This window comes from Ranitomeya variabilis, chromosome 8 (assembly GCF_051348905.1).
Source record: "Ranitomeya variabilis isolate aRanVar5 chromosome 8, aRanVar5.hap1, whole genome shotgun sequence".
Lineage (NCBI taxonomy): Eukaryota > Metazoa > Chordata > Amphibia > Anura > Dendrobatidae > Ranitomeya > Ranitomeya variabilis.
This window is the reverse complement of record NC_135239.1, coordinates 189,973,935-189,998,976: the sequence shown is the minus strand read 5'-3', so window position 1 is coordinate 189,998,976 and position 25,042 is coordinate 189,973,935. Positions and strand designations below refer to the sequence as shown.

The following is a 25,042-nucleotide window of genomic DNA, read 5'->3' as shown; positions in this document are numbered from 1 at the left end:
AAAATATGTTCGCGGGAATGTACCCCCAGAAACGAGACACTAGCGCTACCTCTGTGTGAAAAGAAGAGCCCACCAGTCACTTCCTCATCCATCGCCTCAGCTGTTTTCCTACAGCCTGAAGCTGCTCATTCTGATGACCATTACTTTTTTAGTCTGAGAAAAAAAAAGACCTTTTTTCATCAGTGTGGTGGATCCAATTTTCATCCGTGTGTCTATTTTTACCATAAGTATGGTATTTTTTATTAAAAAAAAAAAAAAATCCAAAGCTTTTCCTACCCATTAAAAACGGTAAAACCCAGATCCAGATGGATAGGATTTTTATGGACCCACTCATTTCAATGGGCGAATTTGATCTGCAGATTGGATTAAAATCAGACGTGTCTTTTTTTTGTGGACAATGGAACCGAAAAAACAAAAAACAAAAAAAGGACCCTTTGGTGATCTGTTTATGACTTGTTTGTTCGATGTCCATAAAATATCTTCTTTTCATATCTACAATTAAGAAAAATCCCTAAAACAGTCTCCCCATGTCTTCTTTGTAATGCATTCATTGAAAACTCCTGCCATACGGATGGGCAGTGGCATCACTAGAGACCGGTGGGCCCGAGTGAAAAGTTTGGACCTGGATCCCCTACCTCCATGTTGGTCGGATGTTTGGACTCTTGTAGCGTTCTAGATCCTATAATGACATGTGTGTTCGCATCCCATATAATAAATGTTGCCTATCCTAGCTGTTTGCTGTAATAATCCCCCCCGTTGTGGCTCCCATCCTGAAATAATATTTCATCCTAGGCCCCTTCCTGGGATAATGTCCCCCATCCCGAGCTCCTCCCTGGTATACTGCCCCCTGTCCTGGGGCACTTACTGTAAATATGTACCCCAGCATGGCCTCTTCCTGTAACAATGTCCCCATCCTGAGCCCCTTCCTGGTATAATGTCCCCCATCCTGAGCCCCGTTCCTGTCCCCCATCTTAGGCTCCTTCTTGGTATAATGTCTCATGCTTAGCTTGTCCATGGTATACTGTCCCCTGTTCTGGGGCACTAACTATAATAATGTACCCAGCCTGGTCCTTTCCGGTAACAATTCCCTCATAATAAGCCCCTTTCTAGTATACTGTCACCCATCCTGGGCCCCTTTCCTGTAAAATGCTCCTCATCCTGGATCCCTTCCTTGTATCCTCGGAGGCACATTCAGCTGCACTACGCGCCGGCTTCGGCGGGCCCCCCACCTCTCACAGGGGCCTTATCGCAGCCGGTCGCACCCTTGGTGGATGGGGTCCTTATGCATATGGGCAGGTTTGTTTGTTTTTTTTGTTACACCCACACACATCTGAGTTATGCTACCACACTGCTGTACATTGAGGCTTATGTCGCATATGTACTGCACACAGACCGAAAATACGCGCATGCAAGCTTCACTTTAGAGAGTTTATACCAAGATCACAACATACTGGCAAATCGCTGGGGGTCTGAGCCAAGGATCCCCCCAATAACTACGAGAATATGGTTGCAGAGTCTAGTTTTAACTGAGCAGCAATCAGGTATGTGATCTCCGAGTATTTGCGAGTGCTCGGAAATTTAGTTTTCCTTGCGGCAGCTGGATGATTTACGGCTACTAGCCAGCTTGATTACATCTGGGGATTCTCTCGCAACCAGGCAACCCCCACATGTACTCAGCCTGGCTAGCAGCCGTAAATCATGTCGAGCAATGAGTATACTCGCTCATCACTAGTGCCAACAACACGTTATCTTGGTAAAACACAGCTAAAGGTGACAGCAGATCTTTGGATTCCATGCTAAAGTATCACACAAGTGCACTGGAGTTTTATGGTTCCGATCTGTGAATGTCACCAGGACAGAGTGCAGGAATCTGGGCAACAGGTCAGTAATGCTGCAGAGTCAGCCGAGTTTATCACTGCCGCACTAGGGCAAGGGTCATGAAATCTACACAACTATTACATTTCTCAATCGTCCCTGCACCTTGTGCGTTTTCCCATTTCTATTATTATCGATTTATATTGCTGCACAACTATTACACAGCAGCGCGAGGGTCCACAGTGTCCGCTTTTAGCATGGGAAGACACAGGTTGCCTTCACAATGACATAATATTCCGCTCACAAAGCATTAGGTGGAGATTCAAATATTAAAAAAAATAATAATAAAAAATAATATATCTCTTATTTCATATTTGGATATTTTTTTTTAAATCTTTTATGGTCTCTAAAAGAAGAGCAAAATAAAATAATACAAGTAGTAACAATATGTATATTTATTAACACAAATTTCAATTGCATACTGGTCCATGGGTATAGAAATACAGAAATGAACCATAGATCCTTAAAATACTGCCCCCTATGGCAAGTTAGCACAGAAAACCTTAGTATTTTATAGCCAGAATTAGAAAAACATTGCTCCCCCCCCCCAAAAAAAAAAAAGCACCACCCCTATTTCTATTAAGGTGAATAGTTCAGAGCTGTAATACCAAGTACAACCTGTAGACAAGGGCGGTGCTGTTTTGCAGAAAATAAAAAGCCATATTTTTCTAATTTTGGACCTTTAATCTAATTATTTGTCACTGCTAATGTGCTATAACCTATAGCAACAAAAGCAGAGATCATGCAAATTAAGCATTAAATGGAAAAGCCTAATTTTTGACAATGTAGTATGCACCTACTAAGCCCTGAATGATGATCTCAAGCTCTTGCTTCTTTGGCATTTTTACTAATGGGGTAGTAGTGGTAATGTTAGTAGGACGTGGCAAAGGCTCAGTAAAGGGTTTTGGGTGAAATTTCCGAATATAGCCATGCAGTGCTTATTCTGTAGCAGCAATATCATCCGTCGTGGGCATGGTGTCAAAGCTGACCTGCATATAATGTCATCTGCTTGGAAGGCACAATGCCCAGATATTAGGGTTTCACTGCAATATTTTGCACATTCCGACCATAGAAATTGGCTCATACCGTCAGAGTGACATTGTCTTACCGCCTATGACGATAAATAGGGTTACCGAACTTACTTGCATTTTGCTATATTATTAATTCATAGTATGGTTTTGGGTCAACGGGCTCAGCGCATCAGTCCGAATTCAGGCTTTAACTCTTACAGTGCCACTGGGTACCATTTACAACAATAGTGCCGCCGCTGCAGTACCCATTATGTGCAATGCGTTGTTCTAAAGACTCCGCTGCACTGGAAGTAATCTGTATTCAGACACAGTCTTCTGTTCACAAGGAACTAAGCTACTTTCCTAGAAGGTCTACAGATCCCCCTGAGAAGCTCAGAGAAATACAGTAATAGAGAGGACCAGAGTCCGGAGCAGTCCTGAAGGTTTAATCATGCTTCTTATTGTTCTCTGTGGTTTGCAAGGAAGATATAAAGTCCACTATGAGCTTGGCTGATTTTCGCGGTCGCTCCATCACTACTGAATGTCCGCAGTTCTCCAGGATCTCCACTTGGCTTCCGGGGATTGCATTAGCCAAGACTTCAGCTCCGGAAACATCAAGTACCTAAAGGAAGGCAATAAAGAACGTATATATTAATGCCTAATACTTCAGTGAGGCTTAGTTTTACTGTCCATATAAAGATTCTCAAGAAGTGAAATCTTTCTTTCTAAGTCAGAAAGGGGGGTTCCGCTCCTGCTATGATGGACTCGGAAGGTCTAAGTATTCTATAGCCGAGCCATTCACTTTAATGGGCCTCATTTTAAGGGAATCTGCCTCCCAATCTGGGGTCAACATAAAATATGGGGTCACTTATTGAGCGCCTTTTTATAAATATTACCGTTTTATCTGCTGCCAACTTGGTTCTTAAAACGGACACTCCACGGGCAACATGTATCAGACATTGGCTGTAGGATTTCAGCCATGTATGTTTGATCGGAGGGCTTCTTTAAATGCCACAACGTTTTAAAATCAAAATTTCTATACTCTTAATTTACTCCAATTATATTATACAGCACTGTGTACTTACAATTGCTCATTTTGCCTTTCTACCCAGATAATTCTTCTCTGCTCTATGTAGAAACAGGAAGTCTTTTTCCCCCCCTGCAGGAGTCATCCCCTTCTTCACCTCCTGACCCAGCTTCTCCCTCCTCCCAGGGACTTTTGCAGTGATGACTCACGCAGGGAAATTTGACCTCTTGTTTCTACATAAAGTTTAGAAGGATTCAGCCAGTCTGTTTTAAATCATGTGAAGTCATAGACCTAATGGAAAAAAAGAATTATCTGGGTAGAAAGGCTAAATAAGCAATTGTAAGAACAATGATTGACAGGTCTCTGCCTGCATGCATGTACAGGGAAAGAGCCGTCAATCCCGGTCAAATACAGTAATTGATAGAAACGAATATATTTGTATCTTCCCATTTCCTTTTTTTTGGAGAACATATCCAGTACTTAGAGGGGGAAATCGCCACATGGTTCTCTGATCATTCTCGGCATGGGTTAGTGGTAATAAATGGTTTAAGAAGAAATATCTGCTTTGCTTGACTTTTAATAAATTGATCCTAAAAATATCATTAGTGGGTTTTTTTCAATACTCATCATACAAAATATAAAGAATCCACGTACCTGGTCCTGTCTGCCCCATATTATTTGGGTAGGAGCGGTGATTTTGTGCATGCTCTCATGTAGAGTGTGACGTGATTTCTCTTGTACCATATCTAAAAATACTAAACAAAGAAGTTCATTATCATTTGCCGGATAAAACAGGAATTTTTTTCAACCATTAACAAAAATCATAAAAATCAAAGTAAAAAAACAAAACAACAATATCTGCGAGAGGGGTCTCAAATGAGGTTTCTTTATGGTGTCCATATTTAAAAAAAAAAGGGCTTCTCTATTGAAGACAATGCCTTTTAAAGAAAAATTGACATGGTTGGCAAACTTGGTTTTCAGAAAGTAAAAAGTTATGGTCGGCAATGCTGAGGTATTTCATTTGCTGATGTTTTGGTGTAGAATATGCATAAAGAGTTAATACTAAAATAAGGTATATATATTTTTTTTTTTACAGTCAGAGACCATTTTGATTCATTGCCAAACAGTCATCTATTATTAATGCGATCGTTATACCAATCTGTAATCAAATGCCCATTCATTTCTATCCGTGTTCATAAATTAGTAATAGGGAGGTTTCTACGCTGCAGAATGTTATCATATGAGTTTGTTATAACTTACATTTTCTATAAAAATCATTGTGAGGGATGCGAACATCAACAAGCCCCTGTAAGACCTAAAAAATAAAGAAAGACATTATTATGATTAGATAGAATACAGACCAAAAGTTTGGACACACCTTCACATTTAAAGATTTTTCTGTATTTTCATGACTATGAAAATTGTACATCTACACTGAAGGCATCAAAACTATGAATTAACACATGTGGAATTATATACTTAACAAAAAAGTGTGAAACAACTGAAAATATGTCTTATATTCTAGGTTCTTTAAAGTAGCCACCTTTTGCTTTGATGACTGCTTTGCACACTTTTGGCATTCTCTTGATGACCTTCAAGAGGTAGTCACCGGGAATGGTTTTCACTTCACAGGTGTGTCCTGTCAGGTTTAATAAGTGGGATTTCTTGCCTTAGAAATGGGGTTGGGACGATCAGTTGTGTTGTGCAGACGTCTGGCAGATACACAGCTGATAGTCCTTCTGAATAGACTGTTAGAATTTGTATTATGGCAAGAAAAAAGCAGCCAAGTAAAGAAAAACGAGTGGCCATCATTACTTTAAGAAATGAAAGTCATTCAGTCCGAAAAATTGGTCAAACTTTAAAAGTGTCCCCAAGTGCAGTGGCAAAAACCATCAAGCGCTACAAAGAAACTGGCTCACATGAGGACCGCCCCAGGAAAGGAAGACCAAGAGTCACCTCTGCTTCTGAGGATAAGTTTATCCGAGTCACCAGCCTCAGAAATCGCAGGTTAACAGCAGCTCAGATTAGAGACCAGGTCAATGCCACACAGAGTTCTAGCAGCAGACACATCTCTACCACCACTGTTAAGAGGAGACTTTGTGCAGCAGGCCTTCATGGTAAAATAGCTGCTAGGAAACCACTGCTAAGGACAGGCAACAAGCAGAGGAGACTTGTTTGGGCTAAAGAACACAAGGAATGGACATTAGACCAGTGGAAATCTGTGCTTTGGTCTGATGAGTCCAAATTTGAGACCTTTGGTTCCAACCACCGTGTCTTTATGCGACACAGAAAAGGTGAACGGATGGACTCTACATGCCTGGTTCCCACCGTGAAGCATGGAGGAGGTGTGATGGTGCTTTGCTGGTGACACTGTTGGGGATTTATGCAAAATTGAAGGCATACTGAACCAGCATGGCTACCACAGCATCTTGCAGCGGCATGCTATTCCATCCAGTTTGCATTTAGTTGGACCATCATTTATTTTTCAACAGGACAATGACCCAAAACACACCTCCAGGCTGTGTAAGAGCTATTTGACCAAGAAGGAGAGTGATGGGGTGCTACGCCAGATGAGATGGTTTCGGGCAAGCTGGACCGCAGAGTGAAGGCAAAAGGGCCAACAAGTGCTAAGCATCTCTGGGAACTCCTTCAAGATTGTTGGAAGACCATTCCCGGTGACTACCTCTTGAAGCTCATTAAGAGAATGCCAAGAGTGTGCAAAGCAGTCATCAAAGCAAAAGGTGGCTACTTTGAAGAACCTAGAATATAAGACATTTTCAGTTGTTTCACACTTTTTGGTTAAGTATATAATTCCACATGTGTAAATTCATAGTTTTGATGCCTTCAGTGTGAAGGTACAATTTTCATAGTCATGAAAATACAGAAAAATCTTTAAATGAGAAGGCGTGTCCAAACTTTTGGTCTGTACTGTATGTATGTATGTATGTATGTATACACACACACCCCAACACTGCCACTTTTCATTGGTACACCCAAGATTGAAATCAAAGCCACAAAAAAGGGGAATTAAAATCCCCCCCCAAAAGTCAATAAAGTACACAGCACAATACTGATATGACAACCATTCATAACCTACCAATTCATTTTGGGGGTAATTGCTTGGTGAATTAGTTCTAAGACCTGGCCAGGCAAATACTGTTGCCCTTTGTCATGAATCCCAATGGCTAGGGATAGCACAGGACAAGCAAGGTACAAATATGTAACGGACGAGCTCTAGGGTGATGGAACCTGGGCTGATCGCTGCCCTACGCCTGACAAACGCAACTAGAGATAGCCAGGGAGCGTGCCTACGTTGGTTCTAGACGCCACGCACCAGCCTAAGAGCTAACTAGTACTGCAGAGAAAATAAAGACCTCACTTGCCTCCAGAGGGATGAACCCCAAAAGGTATAGTTGCCCCCCACATGTATTGACGGTGAAATGAGAGGAAGGCACACACATAGAGATGATATATATAGGTTTAGCAAATTGAGGCCCGCTGTAAACTAGAAAGCAGAACGATACAAAAGGGGTCTGAGCGGTCAGCAAAAAACCCTAATCAAAAAAACCATCCTGAGATTACAAGAACCCATGTGCCAACTCATGGCACATGGGGAGAACCTCAGTCCACTAGAGCTACCAGCTAGCATAGAGACATAATAAGCAAGCTGGACAAAAAACCAAACAACTGAAACTCAGCACTTAGCTTATCCTGAAAGATCTAGGAGCAGGTAGGCAGGAACAAAACAGAGCACATCTGAATACATTGATAGCCGGCAAGGGAATGACAGAAAGGCCAGGTAAAATAGGAAACACCCAGCCTCTGATGGACAGGTGGAAACCAAAGGCCGCAACCCACCAAAGTCACCCAGTACCAGCAGTAACCACCAGAGGGAGCCCACAAACAGAATCCACAACAGTACCCCCCCCTTGAGGAGGGGTCACCGAACCCTCACGAGAACCCCCAGGGCGATCAGGGTGAGCTCTATGGAAGGCGCGGACCAAATCAGTCGCATGAACATCGGAGGCGACCACCCAGGAATTATCCTCCTGACCATAACCCTTCCACTTAACCAAATACTGGAGTTTGCGTCTGGAAACACGAGAATCCAAGATCTTCTCAACAACATACTCCAATTCTCCCTCCACCAGCACCGGAGCAGGAGGCTCAACCGAAGGAACAACGGGCACCTCATACCTCCGCAACAACGACCGATGGAACACATTATGAATAGCAAACGATGCTGGGAGATCCAAACGAAAAGATACAGGGTTAAGAATCTCCGAGATCCTATAAGGACCGATGAACCGAGGCTTGAACTTAGGAGAAGAGACCTTCATAGGGACAAAACGAGAAGACAACCACACCAAATCCCCAACAAGAAGTCGGGGACCCACGCGGCGACGGCGATTAGCAAACTGCTGAGTCTTCTCCTGAGATAACTTCAAATTGTCCACCACCTGATTCCAAATCTGATGTAGCCTGTCCACCACCACGTCCACTCCAGGACAATCCGAAGACTCCACCTGACCAGAGGAGAAACGAGGATGAAACCCCGAATTACAAAAAAAAGGAGAGACCAACGTGGCAGAACTAGCCCGATTATTAAGAGCAAATTCGGCCAGTGGCAAAAAAGCAACCCAGTCATCTTGATCAGCAGAAACAAAACACCTCAAATAAGTTTCCAAGGTCTGATTAGTTCGCTCCGTCTGGCCATTCGTCTGAGGATGGAATGCAGACGAGAAAGACAAATCAATGCCCATCTTGGCACAAAACGTCCGCCAAAATCTAGACACAAACTGGGATCCCCTGTCAGAAACGATATTCTCCGGAATCCCATGCAAACGAACCACGTTCTGAAAAAATAAAGGGACCAACTCAGAGGAGGAAGGCAACTTAGGCAAGGGCACCAAATGAACCATCTTAGAAAAGCGGTCACACACAACCCAGATAACGGACATCTTCTGTGAAACCGGGAGATCAGAAATAAAATCCATGGAAATGTGCGTCCAAGACCTCTTCGGGATGGGCAAGGATAACAACAACCCACTGGCCCGAGAACAGCAAGGCTTAGCTCGAGCACACACTTCACAAGACTGCACAAAGGTACGCACATCCCTAGACAAGGAAGGCCACCAAAAAGACCTGGCCACCAAGTCTCTAGTACAAAATATTCCAGGATGACCAGCCAACACAGAAGAATGGACCTCGGAGATGACTCTACTGGTCCAATCATCCGGAACAAACAGTCTTTCTGGTGGACAACGATCCGGTTTATCCACCTGAAACTCCTGCAATGCACGTCGCAAGTCTGGGGATACGGCGGACAATATTACCCCATCCCTAAGGATACCAGTAGGCCCAGAGTCTCCAGGAGAGTCAGGCACAAAACTCCTGGAAAGAGCATCTGCCTTCACATTCTTTGAACCTGGCAGGTATGAAACCACGAAATTGAAACGAGAAAAAAACAACGACCAACGAGCCTGTGTAGGATTCAAACGCCTGGCAGACTCAAGGTAAATGAGATTCTTGTGATCAGTCAAGACCACCACACGATGTTTAGCACCCTCAAGCCAATGACGCCACTCCTCAAATGCCCACTTCATGTCCAAAAGCTCCCGATTACCCACATCATAATTGCGCTCGGCGGGCGAGAATTTTCTAGAGAAGAATGCACATGGCTTCATCACCGAGCCATTAGAACTTCTCTGTGACAAAACCGCCCCCGCTCCAATCTCGGAAGCATCAACCTCAACCTGGAAAGGAAGTGAAACATCTGGTTGACACAACACAGGAGCAGAAGAAAACCGGCGCTTAAGTTCCTGAAAGGCCCCCACGGCCGCAGGAGACCAATCAGCAACATCAGCACCCTTTTTAGTCAAATCAGTCAAAGGTTTAACAATACTGGAAAAATTAGCAATGAACCGACGATAAAAATTAGCAAACCCCAAGAACTTCTGTAGGCTCTTAACAGATGTAGGTTGTGTCCAGTCACAAATTGCCTGAACCTTGACGGGATCCATCTCAATAGTAGAAGGAGAAAAAATGTACCCCAAAAAAGAAATCTTCTGGACTCCGAAGAGACACTTTGAGCCCTTCACAAACAGAGAATTGGCCCGCAGAACCTGAAACACCTTCCTGACCTGTAGAACATGAGACTCCCAGTCATCAGAAAACACCAAAATATCATCCAAATACACAATCATAAACTTATCCAGATATTCACGGAAAATATTGTGCATAAAGGACTGAAAGACTGACGGAGCATTGGAGAGTCCAAAAGGCATTACCAAATACTCAAAATGGCCCTCAGGCGTATTAAATGCGGTTTTCCACTCATCACCCTGTTTTATCCGCACCAGATTATACGCACCGCGAAGATCTATCTTAGTGAACCACCTAGCCCCCTTAATGCGAGCAAACAAATCAGTCAATAATGGCAATGGATACTGATATTTGACTGTAATCTTATTCAGAAGGCGATAATCTATACAAGGCCTCAGGGAACCATCTTTTTTTGCCACGAAAAAAAAAACCTGCTCCCAGAGGGGACGAAGATGGACGAATATGTCCCTTTTCCAAGGACTCCTTAATATAATTCCGCATAGCAGTATGCTCTGGCAGTGACAGATTAAATAAACGACCCTTAGGGAACTTACTGCCAGGAATCAATTCTATAGCACAGTCACAATCTCTATGAGGAGGGAGCGAATTGAGCTTAGGCTCCTCAAAAACATCCCTATAGTCAGACAAAAACTCAGGGATCTCAGAAGGAGTAGATGAAGCGATTGAAATCGGAGGTGCATCATCATGAACCCCCTGACATCCCCAGCTTAACACAGACATTGTTTTCCAGTCCAGGACAGGATTATGAGTTTGTAACCATGGCAGACCCAGCACAAGTACATCATGTAAATTATACAGTACAAGGAAGCGAATCACCTCCTGATGAACGGGAGTCATGCGCATGGTCACTTGTGTCCAATACTGCGGTTTATTCATAGCCAATGGTGTAGAGTCAATTCCCTGCAGAGGAATAGGAACTTCCAGAGGCTCCAGACTAAAACCGCAGCGTTTAGCAAATGACCAATCCATAAGACTCAGGGCAACGCCCGAATCCACATAGGCATCGACGGAAATGGAAGACAGTGAAAAAATCAGAGTCACAGACAAAATGAACTTAGGCTGCAGAGTACCAATGACAAAAGATTTATCAAGCTTTTTTGTGCGTTTAGAGCATGCTGATATAACATGAGCTGAATCACCACAATAAAAACACAATCCATTTTTCCGCCTATAATTTTGCCGTTCACTTCTGGACTGTATTCTATTATATTGCATAGTCTCAGGTGCCTGTTCAGAAGACACCGCCAACTGGTGCACGGGTTTGCGCTCCCGTAAACGCCGATCAATCTGAATGGCCATAGCCATAGACTCATTCAGACCTGTAGGCGTAGGGAACCCCACCATAATATCCTTAATGGCCTCAGAAAGACCATTTCTGAAGTTTGCAGCCAGGGCGCACTCATTCCACTGAGTAAGCACCGACCATTTCCGAAATTTTTGACAATATATTTCCGCTTCATCATGCCCCTGAGAGAGGGCTAATAAAGCCTTTTCAGCCTGAATCTCCAGGTTGGGTTCCTCATAGAGCAATCCCAATGCCAGAAAAAACGCATCCACACTGAGCAATGCAGGATCCCCTGGTGCCAATGCAAATGCCCAATTCTGAGGGTCGCCCCGCAGGAAAGATATTACAATCCTGACCTGTTGAGCAGGGTCTCCAGAGGAGCGAGATTTTAAAGAAAGAAACAATTTACAATTGTTCCTGAAATTCAGGAAGGTAGATCTATCTCCAGAGAAGAACTCTGGAATAGGAATTCTAGGTTCAGACATGGGAGTGTGAACAACAAAATCCTGTATGTTTTGAACTTTTGCCGCGAGATTACTCAGGCTGGAAGCCAAACTCTGGACATCCATGTTAAACAGCTAAGATCAGAGCCATTCAAGGGTTAAGAGGAGGTAAGAAGCAGCTAGACAGCAATTAAGGGCTAGGCAGCAAAACTCTGAAGGGAAAAAAAAAATAAAAAATTTCCCTTAAACACTTCTTTTTCTCCTGCTTCAGCCCAAACAATTAACACTTTGTGGGCCGGCTATACTGTCATGAATCCCCAATGGCTAGGGATAGCACAGGACAAGCAAAGTACAAATAGATAACGGACGAGCTCTAGGGTGATGGAACCTAGGCTGACCGCTGCCCTACGCCTGACAAACGCAACTAGAGATAGCCAGGGAGCGTGCCTACGTTGGTTCTAGACGCCACGCACCAGCCTAAGAGCTAACTAGTACTGCAGAGAAAATAAAGACCTCACTTGCCTCCAGAGGGATGAACCCCAAAAGGTATAGTTGCCCCCCACATGTATTGACGGTGAAATGAGAGGAAGGCACACACATAGAGATGATATATATAGGTTTAGCAAATTGAGGCCCGCTGTAAACTAGAAAGCAGAACGATACAAAAGGGGTCTGAGCGGTCAGCAAAAAACCCTAATCAAAAAAACCATCCTGAGATTACAAGAACCCATGTGCCAACTCATGGCACATGGGGAGAACCTCAGTCCACTAGAGCTACCAGCTAGCATAGAGACATAATAAGCAAGCTGGACAAAAAACCAAACAACTGAAACTCAGCACTTAGCTTATCCTGAAAGATCTAGGAGCAGGTAGGCAGGAACAAAACAGAGCACATCTGAATACATTGATAGCCGGCAAGGGAATGACAGAAAGGCCAGGTAAAATAGGAAACACCCAGCCTCTGATGGACAGGTGGAAACCAAAGGCCGCAACCCACCAAAGTCACCCAGTACCAGCAGTAACCACCAGAGGGAGCCCACAAACAGAATCCACAACAGCCCTTTATTGCTGTGTAAATTCGTTACGGTATTTTTTTTTAATTTTTTTTTTGGGGGGGGGGGGTTACGGGGAATTTAATTCCTATTTTTGTGGTCTTGCTTTTAATTTTAGTGTAAGGACTTGAAAGTATGAGGATCCTTGATGTGGGTTGTGAGCTTTCGTATTTTGGCCAAAATATCAGCTAATGTCTCATATTTTTTTTACACATGTTTATTGAGGGTGCAGCCAAGTCCATCAATGCTGAGCTTGTAAATTGGGGTCTCTGTCCTCGTGGGTTGCACTTATATAGTGCTGGGCAGTCCGCCTGATCTAATAGTATGGGGGCACTAATGGGACACTGCACTACTTGTGTGTGACCAGATCCCTATACAAGCCTTTTTTGTGTGCAATTTTAATACTAAGCAATCACCCCCTCCATGAATCGGTAGGTTGTGAGTGGTTGTCTCAGCGTTTTGTACCCGTGTGGCCGCCATCTTTATAATATGGGTTTGCTGCACCCTGATAGTGCTTTAGTTCTGAGACCTGGGCAGGCAAATACTGTTGCCTTTATGGCTGCGTAAAATCATTGCTACACCTCCCTCAAAGAAAAAAAAACACACTCGGTCATGAAAGGATCACATAATTAAACAAAACACTTTTTACTGCTACAGTATTTTGTGGCATGGAGGGAAAAAAAAACAAAAAAAACACACGCTTTGGCAGATGAAAAGGATGTTCTGAAATGAACATGCCCTTTAAATATTATATTTACTAGTTTAATGTCACAGATGTATTTTTGTAATACAGTATGTGGATTTAATCGGTGACGTCAAGTTACACAAGGGAGCCGGTTAGTAGGGCAGAGAAGTCGCGGCCGCAGAGGATTGTGTGCCAAACCTACTATTAAGCGCCATCTGTGCCCTGCTCTGTAGAGAGCCGCTCTTGTACCGTGTCATATACAAAAGCAGCTAAAACACATTATCAGACTTGGAGGCCGTGCTCCGATTTCTAACGCAGCAATAGAGCTGGAACACATGTTCGGGAGAAACTTAACCCAAAAACAGAAATCTTAGTTGCAACCAATATGGCCGACACTTTGGTTCCAGCTGTTTGGCCAATTAACTTTTTTTTTATGCAGTATCCCCACAGCACTAGGCAGAACCACCATTCAGGACTGTACAAACGCTGGCTAGCTGCTATGGTAGCTGTAATTGGTAGCCATTGTCCTTTATGATACAATAGGCCTAATTTATGAGAAACCATGATAACAGTTCCTGTTACCCATAGCAACCAACCAAAGATGAGCTTTCATTTCGTAAGTTGCTCTAGAAAAATTAAAGCTGCACTATGATTGGTTGTAACGTTCAGTTTTTGCCAGTACATGTCAAAGCCAATTTATTATACTATAGAGTCATGTAGGAGATAGATAGATAGATAGATAGATAGATAGATAGATAGATAGATAGATACATAACAGATAGATAGATAATAGATAGATAGATACACATACACACTGATTCTGACCTGCTGCGGGATCTTGAAGCGGACGTATGAACAAAGCTTCAGCATTTGCTCCATTTCTTCTGCAGTTGACGGAATGAGGGGAATTTTTTCATCATTGCCAGATTCCTTTATATCTTGCAGCTGTTTTAGAAATTTACTATCTGTAGGATACTGCAAACCTAGTTATGGGGAAAAAAAACCCAGGATAAAGCAATCAATTTGCCGCTGAAAATTGTAAGTCAGAATTATGCATCACAGTTTAATAAACACTTTAAAATGGGTTAAACAGATTCTTCTAAGAATTAATGTTCTATATATATTCCAGTCTTAGGGGGACATGCCATAAATGCACTTATAGGTTTCGGCATTGGGGTCTGCACCCATGTGGAAAGAGGGGGTCCCCAACCACCTGCTCCCATGTGAAAAGAGGGGGTCCCCAACCTACAGCACCCATGTGGAAAAAGGGGGTCCCCAACCCATCTGGTAAGGCTGCTGTCACATCCAGGCAAAAAAATAGATAGGCTGTAACAAATGTGCGTGTCTCAACAGTCACTGCTATAGAAGAGAAAAGGAGGAGTCGTACTCCTGTTCGCCATCTGAGGGTACCTTAGATTTATGCTAGATCAAAAAGTAAGCCAAAAAGGTTGATATCTACAATCATTGATTTCCAGTCAACAAAAGCGTGAAGTGCGCAGAGAATTCTGGAGTGGGAATTTGTCAATGGACCCTCAATCATCCAATAGTAGAGGGTTCCAGATGGTGGACCTGGCATTCCCATCCAGAATGTAAAACTGGCCATAAATTCATACAGTGAAAGTTGTATAATCACCTTTTGGGTGCCATGGTACCTACATATTCCACCCTCTGTACTAACGCATGCCACGACGGGCATGTGTCACAGCATGTGTGTGGCCCAAGCTAACACAACAACGTCCCAAACTAATATTCATAGCTGACTGTTCCCATCTTGGAGGCGCATACTGTCGATACATTGGTTCCACCTGCGACATTCCCAAAAAGACATACGGTATATGCCAAATGTTAGTGCCTGAACACTAACAGAATCAACACCGTAGTGTCGACTACATAAAACACGTCAACTTTCCAAACCATTAAAATAGAAATAAAAGTTTTCTATACCCAACTGTCGAGATTCTGATAGACCCAAAAAACACGATGCTTGTGTGAACAAAGTATAAAACCGACCCATCAGTATGGATTTACAATATATAGTCCATGCATTTACCTGCAGGGCAAATAAGACTCAAGCTGGAGATGTCTGATGGATATTGGGAAGCATACACCCCAGCAACGCATCCTCCCATGGATGTACCGACAAGATGGAAAGGCTTTCTATTCAAATGTATGCTTTCAACAAACTGTAAAATTAAAGAAAGATGACATTTCAGATTTCCATTTAAAGAGTAATTGTCGTTTTAATTTGTATTTCATAAATCCAATAGCACACAAGAAAATAGGAAACTTTGTAAATTGTCTTATGGGAAAAATTGGGTTCTTCCTCTGCCAGGGCCGAATAACGCACCACTCCAGTGTTTTGTTTGTTTGTTTGTTTTATTGCAGCGCTGGACTGGTGCAATTAATCTAAATTCTCTCCTCTGGTATTATACTTACCAGCCGCTGTCTTCATCTTTTAACCAGCGCCGCTCTGGTTGATCTTCTGCAGGTTGTGACCTCCCGGATTACTCCAGTGTTTGGTGGGCGATCCGGAAGTCACAACTCACTAAGTCTATGAGAGCCTAAACGAGACCTTACATTGAGCGCTTGTGATCATTGCCTCTGAACTTTGGCGAGTCAGAAGTTGAAGTCACGAGATGGCAGAGCGGGAAAGAGCTGAAGATGGCAGCTGGTGAGTATAAGACTAACGTCAGGGAACTTAGATTAGTTGCACCACTGCAGAGAGAACAAACACTGGAGTGGTGCATTAGTTCTCAATTAACTGGTAAAATCTGTATTCACGGAGATTCTAAGAAGGAGCAGGTATAGGCAGAACCGCTCCCCTTTCCAATTAAAATGAAATGTTAACAGTACTAACTGTCATCTCCTATATCAACAATGTAAAACATTGATACACCCTTATACAGATCAAACAGAAACCACCGGAGACTAGATGGAGGTGGACATGACTTGGGGATGGGTGGACCGAGAACTCCTGCAGCTTTTGTTTGTATTGCGGTGTAGATTTTAAACAAGAGTGTTGTTGCTTTAAGAGGAAGTTTAGATGTTTGTGCCTGGTGTATTACTGTGAGGAGGGTGGGGCTTATATAGGGGAGGCAACTCTGGCTCTCCCTCTCTCTCTCACAGGATGGACAGGAGGAAACATTACCCGCCCTCCCGCCCTGTTTATAATCTTTGTCCTTAAACTTTTTAATTATTGCTTGTATAATGATAAATTTTTCATTGTATTTTTGAATTTGTCATTGTATATCTTGTACCATGTTCAATTGTATATTGGCTATAAAGAGTTATTATTTGTGGTAACCTTCTAAGCCCAAGGGAAGGGCAATCCTTCAGCCATGGTTCCCTGGAGGTTTCCTCCACAGGGGTTTTTTCCTCTCCTGAGCGCTGTAGGATGACTCTTTGTGAGTCGGGGGTTTGCCAAGTTTAGTCCCATTAATGCTTTTGCAGGGACTTCTAGTTTTTAAGTTTACAAAAATGATTTAATTATTTATAAAAAAAAAAAAAAAAAAGGTGTCAAATGGGACTTGGAATATTTAACCCGTCACGGCTTTGTGGTTTAGGAGTCAGGTGGAAGTTGCAGACAAGTTAAGGTGGACTCATTTTAACTAATAGAGGATGTAAAACCTCATGGTGGTGAGCAGGCTCGGCTTTGGTGGCCAGCCTCAAGGACGTTGTAATGGTAACATCAATCAGGGGCGGGCACAGTGGTTAAGCACAGGAGTGAGGATAATAGGGTCATTGGTGCCCTGAAAGTTTACTGGCTCTGCTTGAATGGCAAGCCAGTGCGTGCCGCCCCTTTATGGCTGTCTGTCCTGGTGCTGTATGTCAGACAGATGGGGATATCGCAGTACTTGTGAATCCCAATGTACTAGCACTCCACCTGACTCCTACTGTGATTATTTAATCCTGTGATTTGAATAAAAGCTGTGGCCATTTTGACAACCAAAATAATGTGTTTGTGTATTTATTTTAGTACCTAGGTTTACAGTAGTTATGGTGGTTTTAAGAAGGAGTGGGGTCCATCCCATATCCAAAAGTCATGTATGCCAAGCACCTCTTCTTCAATCTTTACAGTAAAAGTTAAAACAAAATTTGGTTTATTCTCCGTGTATTAGAAAGTTAAAAAAAAAACAAAACAAACTAATACATGGGGAATAAATCAGTGGGTTTTTTTTTAAACTCTTTCGATTTGCTTTTCCCATGTATGCTGATTTATTTGACTGTACTTACTGCGGAACACATGTTGCGTAATAACGAGGACTCTATATCAGACTTTCAATAGGGATTATTATATTTTTAAGTCATTGTGATTTTGTCTTAGCTTTTTGATTCCTTCTATTAAGTGAAAAGATGAAGCAGATGGAATTTAATCATCTTACTCGCGGCATGACAGGGAAGATTGTAATCTCTAAAGAATTAGAGAGCAGTGGCATATCTCCGAAACGAGAGTGTGACATGTGTTTATCCGCAAGAGCAATCTATCAAAGTGCTATTAATGTGATTGTATCTAGATTTTCCCTTTTGCATTTACATTTGTAAATTATGTTCTACAACACTTTTGCGTGGATAGCCTGTATCTGTCAAGGTTGAACAAAGCTTGTGGAGGGATTCTTTATTACATAAAGCACGTACCTGGTGTATTCTTTTCACCTGACCACTGAATGAGTAGTCATCTAAAGCAGAGCGTGTGGTTCCCTCATGACCAGGCATATCCACACAAACTAGGTGTAGGTTTTTTGGAAGGAACTGTGGGATAAGAAGAAAAATTTATGGAGTAAAAATCTAAAATTTAGGAAAATGTTGTAGCATAACAGCTCTACTGTATTTTAGGTCTCATATCTGGGCTTATCCATGAAAACAAATACCAATATCAATGAGAGTATCTGACAATCTCATGCGTATGGTGGCTTGTCAAATATCTCTTGATAAAGAGGGATCGGACATGTTGGTTTTGAACATGCCCAATCCTTTGCTCCCATAGGATATAAGCTGCTACTCTGAGAAGAGCCATGTATCTTTCCGAGAGAGTTTTCCTTGACTCCCATGGGCTACAATGGAGAAACAGTGTCCAAAGTGACACCTTTCTTTAGAACCCCTATGGTTGACTAGTGAGAAAGTATACACGAAAAAAAAAAAAAGTTACTCACTTTGGCAATGGCTAACCACATATCTTTGTGAGCAGAGAATCCGTGTAGCATGAGGATGGATGGCTTTGGCCCTGGTCGTCCTCGAGAAGTGTAACAAAATTTGTAGTTCCCATAGCTGACATACTTGACCTGCATCCCCAACGCTCGACGCCAGTACCTGCAACATATCCAAATGGATTTTTAGCCTCTTTTTATGGAAAGGCCCAGAACAGGCTTTTTAAAAGCCATTGGTTATTGGAGAAAGAAGGTATAGCACACATAAAATTACCATAAGGTGTCCACAACACTGCTATATTGTGGCTACTTAATTTTTCATAAAAAATGTAAAATGCGAATATCCACCACTGAACTAATTACCAGTATGCAAGAAGCTCCCATTATCACTTTTATGATGGCTAATGGTAGTCGGAATGTCATCGCTTCAATGTCTTCACCTAGAATCATCCTTTTTTCCTAAAACCCTCATACCCCCTCACAATTACTCAGACATGGTCAAGTGTTTTCGGTCTCCGGCTCGCACTTACTTGATGGAAGGCTCATTCACACATCAGTTTCACAGATAGCACCCCTACCTATGATAGTCTATGGGGTGTTCACTTGTCCGCGATTTTCTGGGGACCGGATGGTCCGTGCAAAATCACGGAGATATGTCCAATATTAATCTGGGTGTCAGATCAAACTCTGCAATGAAAGTCTATGGGTCCATAAAAAATAATAATAAAAAAATAAAAAATAAATAATAATAATAATAATAATAATAGAAACAGACAGCACTTGGATACCATAGATAATGGAGGTGGAGAAACTTTTTCTGTCATCAGCGAAACTCTGATCGATTTTCTCATATGAGAAAATCAGTGATGTGGGAATAAGGCTTTACTGTGTAGACTGTAAAAACAAGAAAAAGAAGCGCACATAGAGTAATACCTTCAGGTATCGCAATCACCTGGACCCCCACAAAACAGACTCACCTGGTCTGGTTGTGACAGGTCACAACTCCCTTGGATAAGCACGTATGGTCGCAGCAGACTCCCGGCAAACAGTATGGATCCACATGGAAAAAGATAGAACCGGAGGATAGAAGCCGCGCAGACCACAATAAAGGTAACAGAGTTACACACACACTCTGTTTATTAGCCTACGCGTTTCGTGGCAAACAGGCCACTGTGATGCCCTGATGAAGTGGCCTGTTTGCCACGAAACGCGTAGGCTAATAAACAGAGAGTGTGTGTAACTCTGTTACCTTTATTGTGGTCTGCGCGGCTTCTATCCTCCGGTTCTATCTTTTTCCATGTGGATCCATACTGTGTAGACTGGGCAGTCCTGCAGAGCAGCACACATGACTGCCATTTCAGAGTGAGACATTTTCACAAGTTGTGATAATAGAAAATCGCTGCACTAGAAAGCGCATGCTGGACCTGTGTAGTCAGGGAGGCCAAACCATGCAACGAGGCACGATTATGATTGTGCAAAGTACATCATAAGAAGGGCGGCACTCAAAATGGGCATCTTCAAAAACATTACATACAAAAAAAAAAAAATGATGCAGCTCATGCAAGGCATTGTTACAAAACAAGAGGCATGTGTATGATCGTGGGATACCACTTTAAAGCTGCGTTCATACGTGACAGCAGTGGTGCAGTTTTTTCCCCACAATTGTGATGGTAATTTTAATTTTTTCTTGATCTGAGGAAAGCGTCGGACATGTGCACAGCCTCATAGCAGAGCAAGGGTACGAGTGCGATCTGTCAAAACCCATGAAGAGCACTCGTCCAATTAAAACAGTCACCTGCACGAGCCCTTACATTTACAAACATTAGGCTATAAATTCCCGCACCAGATGTCAATTACTTAGGTGTCCCCTGGGCGTATCCAGCAGACATAACTATCCACATCAATGAAACAGACATGATCTGGCTTAATGTCTCCGATAGTCAACACAAATTGTAAAATCCCTACTTTTAGCAAAGGAATGATGGTTCTTTTTCCCGTGTACATATGGCGATCATGTTTTATACGGATAAAACGTGGCGACAGCTTCCCTTTAACCAAAGCGGAATGCAAGACCTGAAAACAATTACAGGTTTATAAGTGGGCAATCACTTTAAGAAAAATGAAAACTTACCAGTAATAAATTTTGATAAGTGCTGCTGGCCAAAAGAAAAAAGAGGTCACGAACGCCAATATTGGGATGATCAATGTCCCTCCTGCAATCAGGAACATGTTCAGAACATCCAGGTCCATGTTTCTCCTGGTCAGTTCTTGCCTGTAAGAAACAGAGAAGGAAATTTGAGTAACAGGTTCTCCGATACTTTGCAAATTTTTTGTACAAAATCTTCCCTTTATCTGCAATACAAAAAAAAATTATATATATAATTGAAAACTGCAACCTCCTGCTCTGTGGCCTCCCCTCTAACACTCTCGCACCCCTCCAATCTATTCTAAACTCTGCTGCCCGACTAATCCACCTGTCTCCCCGCTATTCCCCGGCCTCTGCCCTCTGTCAATCCCTTCACTGGCTCCCCATTGCCAAGAGACTCCACTACAAAACCCTAACCATGATGTACAAAGCCATCCACAACCTGTCTCCTCCATTCATCTGTGACCTCGTCTCCCGGTACTTACCTACACGCAACCTCCGATCCTCACAAGATCTCCTTCTCTACTCCCCTCTTATCTCCTCTTCCCACAATCGCATACAAGATTTCTCTCGCGTATCACCCCTACTCTGGAACCCTCTACCACAACACATCAGACTCTCGCCTACCATCGAAACCTTCAAAAAGAACCTGAAGACCCATCTCTTCCGACAAGCCTACAACCTGCAGTAACCACCGATCGACCACACCGCTGCACGACCAGCTCTATCCTCACCTACTGTATCCTCACCCATCCCTTGTAGATTGTGAGCCTTCGCGGGCAGGGTCCTCTCTCCTCCTGTACCAGTTATGACTTGTATTGTTTAAGATTATTGTACTTGTTTTTATTATGTATACCCCTCCTCCCATGTAAAGCGCCATGGAATAAATGGCGATATAACAATAAATAATAATATATCACAAATATATGGAACAAAGCCGATCCTATAAACTGTCATAAAACAGCATGTGCCTGACGATGGATCTGTACCTGAAAAGCCAAAACTTTTTAACCACTCATGGCCTTGCTATTTAGAAAGGCACTGCTGATGCAATTAAAAGCAAGCTGAAATATGTTCTTGTATTGAAGGATTTTGACTTTTTCTTTTCTGTAATACTATTTAAAAAAAAAAAAATTATAAAATTCAATAAAAAAAAGGGACTTAAGCAATATATGGTAAAGCAAAATACATCTATGTGCCAAATTTATATAATGCCATTCACGAAATTAAAACTCAATCTATAATGAAACTGCGGAGAGAGATTTAGAAAACAGAAGTAGCAAATGCCCCCAAATCTGCATCCTGTGCCACACCATTATAGGATGGTATATATGGAATACATTAATTAAGTGTACGGCAGATACACATCCATTCTAGAGCTAAGTAGTGATCGTGATGATCGGCCTGTACTACGGCACGTAGTGATAGAGCCAGGCTGGGAGAGCAGCTCTTGCCGCAGTCAGTCTCTAGCCGTCAGCAGTTTTCTCCTTGTGATCAGCATTATCCAGGTTACCAGAGCTGCAGATCTCACGGCCATTCGATGTAACTCAAGCCCACCCCAATCATCTGCTTTTATCCCAAGATTCCCCCCTAGGCCATCAGCATTGCCCTCTGTGGAAGAACTTACGACAAGGACGCAGCTGTGGTCGTGAATGCAGCAATGACCCGGCACACACTCCGTCCAGTACATCAACCCTTGCCCCTCTCTCACCTGCTCCACCTTTGCTCAGTATATAACTGATAATATGAGATGGAAGAAAGATAAATTTCCTTTATTCCAGATTCACTGTTATGCCAGAACTGGCAATCCAATCCCCAGTGCCAGGTGAATTTACATTAACCCTTACGGATTCAATTTTTCACTTTTGCACTTTCGTCTTTTTTTTTTTCTCCTCTTCTTCAAAGAGCCATAACTTTTTTTTCAAAAATTCCTGCCGACACATCCGTTCAATGTAAATTTTTAAATTTTTTTTTTGTAGGTGACATTTCTTTTGAATGACAGTTTTTACCGTATAAAGTACTGAAAAATATTCCGAGTGCATGTAATGGTTAAAAAATAATAATGTGATTTTCCGGGTCAGATATGGCGATACAAAACTTAAAGTGTATATTTGAGTGGGTAATAATAAATTAGAACAGAAGCTTAAAAAAAATAAAATAAAATGTTTTGTGTCGCCATTTTCTGAGATCGGTAACTTTTATGTTAATGGCCCTGGGTGAAAGCTTGGGGGTTTTTTTGTGGCAAGCTGACATTTTTATCGATACTATTTTGGGTACATATGACATTTTGATCACTTGTTATTACATTTTGGGGGAGAGAGTGGTGACAGATAAACACCAATGGTGGCATTCAGATTTTTATTTTTTCTTCATTTACTGTATGGGAAAAAATAATTTTAGATTTATTAGGCTGGAGTCACACAACTGGTTTTCTCTCATCCTAGGAAATCGGTCCAATTATGCTAATCACACTGTGATCACAGTTTGATCAGTGTGATCCGATATTTTTCGAATGTGGAGAATAAAAGAAAAACATTTTTTTTTTTACATTTTTTTTTTTGTTTTGTTCATGGACCCATAGACTTGAATGACCAAGTGCTATCTGATTAGCAAAGGCAAATCAAGCATGCTGCAATTTTTTTTTCCCCCTCGAGCGGTCCAAGAAAAAACAATCGGGCATGTGCATGGCCTCAGTGAATAACATTGGTCCAAGTGCGATCCGATGTTTTGACGAATTGCACCGCTACCAAAACTTTGGTCATCTGCGTGAGCCCTTAGTTTGAGCAAGTATGTATGCAGCATTATTAAAAAAAATGTCCCCCCTATTATTATTTTGCCATTTATGTTTGGTGAAAAAGAGGGGTGATTTGGCAGATTTGCATTTGAAAGGCTGAAACCATCTTCCCCACCCCATCTGATGGACTCGGTCAATGGATTGCCATGGCTTGCGGGTCTGCCATGTTATTATTCCTACAAGGTCCAGTCTGTATTGCAATAATAGTGATTGTAAGTTCAAGTCTCCTAAGGAAACTAATAAAAAATGGAAAAAAAAAAAAAAAATAGAAATTAAAAAAATAAATAAATATAATTTTACAGTTTAAATCACCCTTCTTTTCCCCAAACATAAACCTGTCTAGGGAGAGTCCGTATGCCCCCCATATATGTCTGATGGTCTGCCGGTCCTGTTGATAGCGAAGAGTTTGGTCAATTTTCATCTAATGTGTGTGGGGACCCTAATGTGAATGGTGCCATAATTGTCAGGTTCGGCTGATATTAATCTAACGAGTATAAGGAGAAAACAATGCAATTTATTGATAGAAAGTCCATTGCGGTTTATAGTACCAGTGTAGTACATGGGATTTCAAGAAATGTCACGCATGTCCTGCCGAGAATATCCAAAGGGTAAATTGTACTTCAATGCGATGACAGACCGGGTAGTCAGATGACTTTTCATGTGCAAGATACCAGCCGACCCTGAAAGACCCCAATGGCTGTGCACACTACATAAACCTGAGGATAATCACAGCTATTGGGGACACACTATGGATCCGCTGAAGGGGCTAAAGTCATCCCTATATATCAGTAAACTGCCAGCCACGACGTGTGTCGGCACAACCTTCACCATGACCATGGACTTTAGGGTTAGTCATTAATTATAAGTAAGCAGGTGCCAATACTGAGCCTTTATTGCCTTTTTTTTCTATTTTTTGGGGCAGTAAGACAGGAAATAGAGATGACTAAGGGTATGTGTCCACGTTCAGGAAACGCTGCGTGTTTGACGCTGCGCAGAGCCGCAGCGTCAAACACGCAGCGTCCAGATGTTACAGCATAGTGGAGGGGATTTTATGAAATCCCGTCTCCACTATGCGTGGTAACACGCACCCGGCGGCCCTGCGATTCCCGACATGCTGCACGTCTTTTAAGATCGCAGCATGTCCGTGTACCTTGCGGCGACGCTGCGCCGCCGCAAGTATATCACAGGGCCCTATGTGTGGGGTGCGTTGATGCCGGATGTGTGCAATGAACACATCCGGCATCATCGTGTCACAGAAGGGGGCAGGGCTTAGGGCGGAGCGGGTTTGCCGCTCCGTCCAAACCGCCGGCCATCCTGAACGTGGACACGTACCCTAAAAGCTCCAATATGCGGATTTAGATTTTCTCACTTGGGCCACGTTCACACGTTCAGTATTTGCTGAATTTTTTACCTCAGTATTTGTAAGCCAGGAGTGGGACAATAAGAAGAAAAGTG

General features: G+C 42.5%; 1 protein-coding gene across 7 annotated transcripts in view; it reads right to left on the bottom strand.

Annotated features, from left to right (window-relative positions):
• Positions 1–2,255: 2,255 nt before the first annotated feature.
• Positions 2,256–25,042, bottom strand: part of ABHD6 (abhydrolase domain containing 6, acylglycerol lipase) — a 25,568-nt gene continuing 2,781 nt past the window's right edge. For 2 of the 7 annotated variants that reach the window (XM_077278611.1, XM_077278613.1), the window contains exons 2-9: positions 20,779–20,919; positions 18,654–18,810; positions 18,139–18,252; positions 15,554–15,686; positions 14,329–14,486; positions 5,173–5,227; positions 4,567–4,667; positions 2,256–3,507 (exon numbers count right to left, since the gene is read on the bottom strand). In XM_077278611.1, the coding sequence (XP_077134726.1) occupies positions 3,331–3,507; positions 4,567–4,667; positions 5,173–5,227; positions 14,329–14,486; positions 15,554–15,686; positions 18,139–18,252; positions 18,654–18,810; positions 20,779–20,897 (1,014 nt within the window). In that variant the 5' untranslated portion in view covers positions 20,898–20,919 and the 3' untranslated portion in view covers positions 2,256–3,330. Of the gene's footprint in view, positions 3,508–4,566; positions 4,668–5,172; positions 5,228–14,328; positions 14,487–15,553; positions 15,687–18,138; positions 18,253–18,653; positions 18,811–20,778; positions 20,920–21,782; positions 21,914–22,306; positions 22,347–22,420; positions 22,505–25,042 lie in introns of those variants that run through there. The other 5 variants (XM_077278612.1, XM_077278616.1, XM_077278615.1 and 2 more) reach the window with 5 other exon arrangements.